The sequence below is a fragment of the Plectrocnemia conspersa genome, unplaced genomic scaffold (assembly GCF_051122295.1).
Source record: "Plectrocnemia conspersa isolate PC_06_02 unplaced genomic scaffold, ASM5112229v1 ptg000003l, whole genome shotgun sequence".
Taxonomy (NCBI): Eukaryota; Metazoa; Arthropoda; class Insecta; order Trichoptera; family Polycentropodidae; genus Plectrocnemia; species Plectrocnemia conspersa.
In genome coordinates this window covers 10837791-10847163 of record NW_028277167.1, presented here as the reverse complement: position 1 = coordinate 10847163, position 9373 = coordinate 10837791, and the positions used below count along the sequence as shown (strand labels likewise).

Below are 9373 nucleotides of genomic sequence, written 5' to 3'. Positions count from 1 at the left end.
TTTCATGTTTTTTTTACACCCTTTCCAGTTGATTTTGTATTTATAACTACAAGAGTATTGTATCCGTTGATAAATCAACGGGTATATAAAATTAAAGGTTTAATTTTTGTATTATCAACAGAAAATTTAGTTTATTTTAAAAGAATGAATAAAAAATTTTAATTTTGAAAAACAAACCCAAACGATTATAGCTTGAGTGCGATGGATTTTAAATAAGGTCAGATAGAAGTATTTAGATCTATTAATATAGGGATGTTTTTTGCACGTGTATTAAAGGAACAAAAAAACAATGAATAACCTCTAATTTGGTTGATTGAATCCTGTATCAAATAGAAATTCAAAGCAAGAGGTACTACTGTTCAGCAACATTCTTGGACCTCAGTTGAGCATTCAAGAAGAAGAAAATATTTTGGGTTGCACAGACAGAAGAATGCCATGGTGAAAGCTCATACGTATTAAAACCAATTAGGATAATATTACCTGAGGAAACATTGGCTTACAGTTAACAATAAGCAGCTTTTTACTGGTTGCAAATATGGAGAAAATACACAAAGATTCCATAAAATAAACCAAGATTTAAAAATAAAGTTGAAATAAAAAATGGGTGAACATTTTTTAAGTAAATGGTTATAAAAATGTTCCGGTTAAGAATTGAACCGCTGATGAGCAATTTACTAGTATTTCAAGAGAAGAGACAGAATTTGCGATATGTCTTACAAGCGGACAGATTGCAAATTAAAAAAAGTAAAAATACATTTAGCCAAGTATAAAACCATTATAAAAATATTTTGGGTATTAGCTACTAGGGCTTCTTTTTAGAAAGTAAGTAAATCGTTTTTTTTACATGAAATTCTTTAAATGCGATTTGCATACAGACTAGTGTGGAATTAAGAAGAAAATAAAATGTAATTTTATATGTATGTGTAATTCTAAAAGCTGTCGACCCTTAGCGATTTTTTTACACAGGAGGATTGGGCAGTTCATATTACAAAAACGCAGCAAAAACACGAGAGTAAACATATCAAGTGCATACATAGAACAGATATTCTCTAGTCTATGCGGGCATATCATGTTTCTGTTACATAAACAAAAATTCGTTTTCTTAAATGTCGAGGGGATACTAATTTATTACATTACTCAAAAAAAGGGAAATAAAACGTACACCATGTACAAATAATCTCTGACTAGATGCATTTTAAATTTGAAAAATACACTAGTTGCAGATCGTTATTTAAGTGATTAGGTTGTGATTTTTAGCACTACATTTTATAATGCAAGGTTCAAGTAGACCCTGTTATTAACAAAAGCTTTTTGGCTTTCTATGTGATTTTCTGATGTAGTGCAAAGATGTCTAATTGTGGCTCCGTTAAGTGCATTCTATAATTAAAACGTTCTTTTCTATATTTCTGAAGTGGTCAGGTCGTGGATTGTCGCTTCAATGTGTAGTTTTCGGCCGTGCTGGTTGACGATTTGTAATAGAACGTTTGTACAGCGAACTGTACAAAGTGGCCCTTATGAAAGCTTCCAGTATTATTCGTGACGTATTTGACGGCGAACCTTGTTGTCGTAGCTAAACTCTTCGACTAGTCGTCGATATTTATTCCCGAGTGCATGTCTTGGAGATGGTTGCTTAGATAGGAGGCGAGGTGTAAATCCGAGTTCGAAGGAGACCGTTTAGTGAAGATGTGATCCGAGCGTCGAGGTGTAGTCAAGTTGAATGTGTCGAGTGAACTTTTGCCACCGCCATATATTCCCAGTCGGGTGCGTCAAAAGTATCCCCACTCTGCGCGTTGGAGGCGGTAGCAGGGATGTGGCGTCATTGTACAACGCCGCTTAGTTTGCGTGCAAGGTTCAGCGGGACTTCATTTTTGCGTCTCCGGACGGACGTTGTATCTGGATCGCTATATTTCCATATCTTACCGATGAACTATTTGACACCCAGAAATATAGTGTTTCATGTTTTAATTGTTAAGAAATTATATACATTTAATATTGCAGTATATTGGTAGTAAGCAAGTGTTGCTGTTGACAAAAATTACAAAATTGGTTTTAATGATTGATTATTTTATCATGTATTTTATGCAGTTGAATCATTAACTCTTTATACTCACTTTTCTATTTTAGGTTTTTTATAAAATTTGGAGTTCCCTTCCTAGTTAGTATCGATCAAATGACACCGTTGGGCATATAATTCCCTAGAAAGATCTAAATTGGTGTAATACTTATCTGTATACATACGCAAACCTTTTAAATCTGGTAGATTCTTTTAATTGATCAAATAATGCTAAAATAATATTTGTTGTAAATTAATGAGTTGAATTTGTAAACATTTCAGAAGTATTTCGTCCATTATATGGTAAAAAGTAAACAAATATTCATTTGAATCAGCCAATACGTATAACCGTCTTCCCCATTTTGAAGGTTTCTTTGGATTATATGTGATAAAACTAATTTTATCTTCAAATGTTTTAACTGACTTATCTATGACGATATTTAGACCCGGTACTTGATATTCTCGAATTTAAAAAAATATTTTTTCCATTTTACTCTTATCCTTAATATCCAAAATATTTAGAAAAACTTGTCTCTTTTAAATACATCTCGAAAAAATAAAAAATTGCAATTATGACAAATAGACCAATAATCTTGCATACATTTCGCAGGCCATAAACCAATATTAAATTAAAAATTATACCAAGAAACGCTTTTATCTCATTATAATAAATATCTGTTCAATTGTTCCACATGACCTTGAAGTTAATGTCATATTTAAAAATTTTCTGTTTGCACATTTATTTGTTTCTCAAATGATTTTATTAATTATGGTATCAGTATAAAATAATCAATTGGCTTTGTAGTTTGCATGAACTTGTGGCCCAGAATATTTACCACCTGAGGAATATGGGTATTTATAAGGTACAATATCGTTACTAGTAATAATGTTCTAATTTTTCGAAGTAGCCTGATTCGTTTGAGGTGTTATTTATTCGTCACAATCACATAAATCGTCTACTTTTCGTTTACAATTTAGACCAACAAGTCTAATTCCAGTATCACTAGAAGACGCGTATTGAAATATAAAATCCTTCCCATCACTATCAATAGAAAATAAATTGTCATCAACAACATCATCTTGAGCAACAACTCGTGGTCTATTTATTTAAATTTCATATATTTGAATTGAATAACCACACTAATCAACAAAAGAACACAAGAGTAGTTTCAGTACACGAATTAACACAGAAACTATGGTTACAGAAATAAACTACCAAAGACCCGAAAAACACAATACTGGTAATAAAAACGTCACTCGCGCATAAATCAACATTTTGACCGAAGAGTGATCGCAAACTGATGCAGTCAGCTGCAACAGATGGTAAAATTGTATTTAAATATTCATTCCGAGAAAAGCATACTTTATCGCACTAAATTGCTCATTGTCGGACAGATTCAGGTAAAAAGTTTTTTTTTATGATACAATGTTGTTCTTGAAAGTTTTATCTACATCATTGATCCAATGCAATGTAAAATGTTTTCAGATAAACCTATAAAATTGGTTTCATATTTCGTACTTCGAAATGGTGCGCTCAGAACACCATCCGAGTTGAACAAAACCCAAGGCTGTGGTGAGCCTGACTCGCATAACGAATGGTAAGGGTTAAGAGCTAACTTATCAGCGCTTTAATTTTTTTTATTATTATGACTGCCTCCTTTGATTAGTAGACAAGATTTTGAATCCAAAAGTAACAAATTGATATTTTAAATGAAGTTAGTTTAATACTAATTCAGTGTATTTAGATTGCTATAATAAAAAAAGTCTTGATTTGTTTTTTATGACGAATTTTGTTAGTAAAGTAAAACGCAGTTTGCTTAAAAATATATTTATTACAATTTTAATAATTTTTATAATGTGTCAATCGATACAAATGAGCAAATCTTTTAGTAGTGCCAAAACTCATATAACCACTGTTAGGAGAAAAGTTCAACGTCGTACAATAACCGTAATCAGCCGGGTATGTTGGGAAATTAGAGAATACTTGAAACGATGGTATATGTGCTAATCTAATGGCATTTGTATAATCTGAAGAATAAAACCCAAGTAACTCAGATTGCGGATTGAACCTCAATCCTGATATTTTTGTAGTCAAATTCGATAATATCTTTTTAGGCTTTGGATTTTTTGAAGATAGTGTATCTTTAGTTTCATATATGTTGACTATTCCTTGATCGCTTCCCGTGGCGAAATATTCATTAGACGGACTAATTGTAATAGCTGAACCGGAGATACAGCCGTCGTCCATCCAACAATGAGTGACTCTCAGCGATTTCATGTCCCAAACGGAAACAGTTCCATTAGAGCTGTGAGCGAATAATTTGGAAGTGTCAGAGTTGAAGCACATGGCTTTAACATCACCTTCTTGTTTCAACGTTTTAATTTGCTCTTTCGATTTCGCGCATAGAATATGAATTTCTCCAAATCGACCAGCAATGGCCAAGTATTTTCCACATGGCGATATTTCAAACATGGTCATTTTCGTGATGTTGTGAGGCAGCGGTATTCGTAAAGCTTTAGCATTCATCAGATCATATACGAAATAATGCGGCAAGTTCGATCCTAGATAAGCGTGTTCACCATCGGGTGTAAAATGACCACATATGATCGGATACTTCTTAAATGATACACAATGGAGTTTCTCATTGTTTCTTCCGTTGACCGTTAAGAGTGATAAAATCCCAGCCGTGCCCGCTACTAAAGCGACGCTAGATTTAGAATGAAACTCGACGACTTTGATAAGCTTTTCTTTAAGAAATGTGCTTGAATTTAAATGCTTAACTTTCTTATGCGCGATAATTCCTTTTTTAAGATAAGAAGATCCAGATTTTGTGATATGACCGACTCTTTGCAAAATATCATCGTCGCTATTATACCCTTCTTGATTATCTAAGTTAGCCCAATCCGGCGTACCAATCATGGCTGCAAATTTGTTTTTTAGATAATCAGAATACTGCTTCGAGTGATCATTTTTACCTCCTTTTGGCAAACGTCTCCCCTGTGCTTCCAAAGCGGTTCCTATATTAATTTCATCATCGTCTTCGTCGTGCCATGCTATTTTGTGTTTATTTTTACGCTTCAATGAGCTATCTTCGTCGTCAGCCTCATCTAGCTCAATTTGCTTGTCTTTGCTGCAATTTTCGAGTAAATTCTCACTATTGCCGAAGAGGAGACGCGATATTCTAAAATAAATCATTAAAAATATATGAAATATATAATTTTATACAATAAAAGTTAATATAAATTACATACTTGGCCTCTTCTTCAAATTTTGCCATTTTTGCGGGCAACATGTTGACAACGATATGTCAAACGGACGTTTGAGGTTATGTTACCGCGTGATGTTTTTGAACATAGCACGTCACTGTACGACCAGTACTTCATTTAAATTATTTATAACTAAATATAATTTTGATTACTATTTATTTCTATTATTATGAACAATATTTAATATAATTCAATATTTTATTTAAAAAAATAATAAGTTATACAAGTATTTAAAATAAAATAAAATTTTAATTATATGAGTAATATTGAAATAATAGATTTAGCTCCATATTTTGTCATATACGGCCATAAAAGTTTATATGAAAATTATTTATCTCACTGCATATAATGCTATAAAGTTGCGTTAGTTATGCCTAGAAAAAGCTGCAAAACTCTTAGTGAATGAATGTTACCCCCTTTCTCTATTATAAATAAAATTTTATTTTATTTTTTTAAATCAAAACAGCATCAGTCATTCAGCAAATTACTTAAAAAAATGCTAGAACACAGTCGCCATATTAAAATTTTGTATGTTTCTTGATTTTATTAATTTTTACATATTACGGCTAAAAGTTATATAAATACTTTATAAAATACAACTATTAGGTCATCAAGTATAAAATTTGTAGAAAAAAACAAAGTTTGTTAATGTTTCATAAAAATAAGAAATGGTTTATTCATCAAAGTATACACCTATGTTGTCTATAATACACTTTTGCCATTTCAGCAGTAGCTTGTTCAGTCCGGTGGTGTAAAAGCCTGGAAATAGAGAGTCAACGAAATCTTCGAAGGCATGTTTCACAGCATTGTCGGAATTAAATTGTTTTCCTATGAAAAAGTTATACAAATTCAGGAAAAAGTGAGGGGCAAGATCCAATCAGTATGGTGGATGACGGAGAACTTCCTACTTCAACTTAAATTTGAATGTATGTATTTTTAATTTTGTTAATTTTTTTTATAAAAAATAGTAAAACACAGTTTTTGTATGTTGACACCAAAAGTCGTTTATAAATGGCGTCACATGATTTTGACTATTTTTCTCTTTTCTCTCTCTTATTGGCACATTTCGTCACGAAATCTTTGACCTTTCCTGTTTAAATTATGTGAAATTTTTGTCTATTCAAATAAAGGTTAGATTTTTATAGTATAATACCATTTTTCATATTTATATTAACAAATATATTAGCCTCCTAATGAACTATTAATTATTTTATGTGAATCAAAAACAATTATGGATATTAAATATTATACCGCAACATTATCATCGTAGTGTTCACGATATATTATATAAGTACGCAGTATTAATTTTTTTATATTAAAACTGTACGAATGTCGCAGACCCATCTTATTTGTGACCATGACAACGCGGTCAATGGTGCAAGCGTCCTACGTGAGCGAACTCGACACGAACGCGAATCGAAACGGTGCTACGCGAAAATAACAAACAATCGCTACCGCTTGAAGTGTCCTACGTGACCAAATGCTTAAGGGTGGGGTGCGGTGCGAAGCGAAGCGAACGCGATCAGTCGGTTTGATATTTTCAAACACGACGTAGACGTGAACGCGATCAGTTGATATATTTTCACACGCGACGTAAATATTTATTCATTATTTTATATTAAATATATGAGTTTTCCATTAAAAATGTACTATGTCAAATGGGCTCAGATATTAGAACATGGAACAATAATACTCTCTTTGAGCAAATATAAATATTTGTTGAATGTTGTTGAATTTTCCATATTTTTAGTTAAAATTAGATTTAAACTTAACATTTTTATACAAAAAATAAGCATTAGCAGAATTTGAGTCGAAATAGTATATATAATATATATACTATTTCGTATAAATAAATAAACTATTATTTTTCTTCAAGTTTTTGCTCTAATTTTTCAAAGCGTTGACAATAAACCTATGCAGTAATCCTTTCACGAAATTTGTAGATCAGGGGTTTGATTTGTAGAAAGCCATCTTTTTTTCCGTCTAAAATTTTTATAAACAGAAGTTCAGCGGTTTATCGTCAAATTTTAAGGGTCGTCATGATCCCTTTGAACTTTTATATGCGCAATTTAAATTTTCTAAGCCAACGCTTGTTTACTGTTAGTACTGCTTCGTAAGCTTCTTTAATGACCATAGTGGCTTTGCTAGCATTCATACAAAGAGAGTATACAATGCCTGTTGTGTCCTTCGTCAATTTCAAGCTCTGACATTTTTTCCTGGTGCTTAACAATGAAATAAAATTTATTCCTTAAACAATAAAGCGAACTAATGGTACTATATAAAAAATCTTACAAATAATGTTCCTAAAAGCAATGGTGTTATTTACAGTCCCTCAATATATACATACATATATATATATATATATACAAAAATCTACACAACGATAAAGATATTTATATAAATAAATATAGAAATGTTCATTAAAAATAATGCATTAAAAAGGTAGATAGATAAACCGTTCTAGGTAAAAGCGTTGTATTTATTTTTCTTCTCATTTTTAAAAGCTCATCATTGATTGCGAGATTTTTATTTAAAATAAATAATTCATTGCTTAATCAAACTTTTTGTTTTTACTTAATTTGTTATAAACTAATTTTAAAATATTGTTACAACAGGATTAAATAATATTGTAAGAGTAAAAGAAGGTACAATAAGGCACACTTGAATTGTCCAAATATTTGCTTATGAGTTTAGTAAAATGATTATATGGATCATGAAAAGTATTTTTGAATTAAAATCGATTTATTGTATATAAAATTGCACTGCTAAATAATTTTTGGAAGCATGTATGTATTTTTAATATTTTTTTATATACATAGCTATATTTTTTAATCTTTTGTACGCCCTTAATTTGGTCCACATTTGAAAGAGAGTTTAACAGTACTGTGAAAATTTCAATGCATCGTTGTAAAGCTTGTTTTCCAAAAATAGAATGCCTTCGTTATCAAATCCTATTGTTTCATACGCGATCCTTTGTTCGACCGTCCGCTTGAAATGAATGCATAGGCATTTTTATATGAAAGTACGTGTATTTAAAAAATATTATATTTTCCGAATTATATTTGTAATGTTAACTTTATTTTTACTTACATCTGCCACTACCATTTAGCATGTTTATTATTAATAAAATATTTTTACTATTTTTTCATGTTTTATAGGCAAAACATATATAATAATGTATGCTCCTAGCTGTCGTATGATACGGCCGGGGTGGATTCCTCGACGTCCCCCTGTGGGATTTTTGCTGCAGACTGTCTGGAGACAACAATACATTTATTTCTCATTATGTTTAATACAAGTTTAAAACAGTGTTAGTCTCAAGGATGTCATTATAAACATTTATGAGAGCAATTAATGGGATCAATAACGCAGTAACATAGGTATCTGTATCGTTAAAACGTTAGGGTATACCCTAACGAAAAACAGTTAGCCCCAAATTGTCATTGATCAGGTGTCGATATCATAATTGCTAGATTTTCCCAATTTATATTCAGCCTGTTTTATAGGAATAAAGTAAAATAAATATACGTATTCAATCAGTGGTTCAAATTTTTTTAATTTTCGGTCCTTGATAAATTAAGGCTTTCCCAATACAGCATATGTCAAATTCTAACAAACACATTTGGATTAATTTATATAATTAACACAAATTTCACGAAACTTCTATAATATCGTAGCGCCCACATGGCTTGAGATAAAACAATTGCCACATTGACCGTGAACAAAAGACGCATATACGCGTTAAAAGCGCAATAAAAAAACTATTAGTCTTTATGACTCACCCGCAAAATTTGTGAGTGACGATCAATAGTGCAATAGCAAAGGAATGTACACCGTTAAACTATTGGGACGTATTCTATAAAAATGGTCAGAATCGGATTTACCAACGGTTTTATGTAAAATTTTAAGCTTTGCGAAAATTTTGTTATAGCTACGCTTTTATGAGAAAGCTGAGGCTCACTAGGGTGCTGCGGCATATGGTAGTAGACAAAAACAAAGATTATAGTTCTCCCTTTATTTGCCTATGTCAAATGAAGATTAGAAATAACGTTG

The 9373-nt window shown here is 31.4% G+C and overlaps 1 protein-coding gene across 1 annotated transcript; it reads right to left on the bottom strand.

Moving 5' to 3' along the window:
- Positions 1–3865: 3865 nt before the first annotated feature.
- wcd (U3 small nucleolar RNA-associated protein 18 homolog wicked) lies at positions 3866–5411 on the bottom strand. Its single transcript, XM_088183283.1, has 2 exons — positions 5306–5411; positions 3866–5235 (listed from the first exon to the last, which is right to left on the bottom strand). Exons 1-2 carry the CDS (start codon positions 5344–5346, stop codon positions 3894–3896), a joined length of 1383 nt encoding a protein of 460 aa, XP_088039409.1. The 5' UTR covers positions 5347–5411; the 3' UTR covers positions 3866–3893.
- Positions 5412–9373: the final 3962 nt, after the last annotated feature.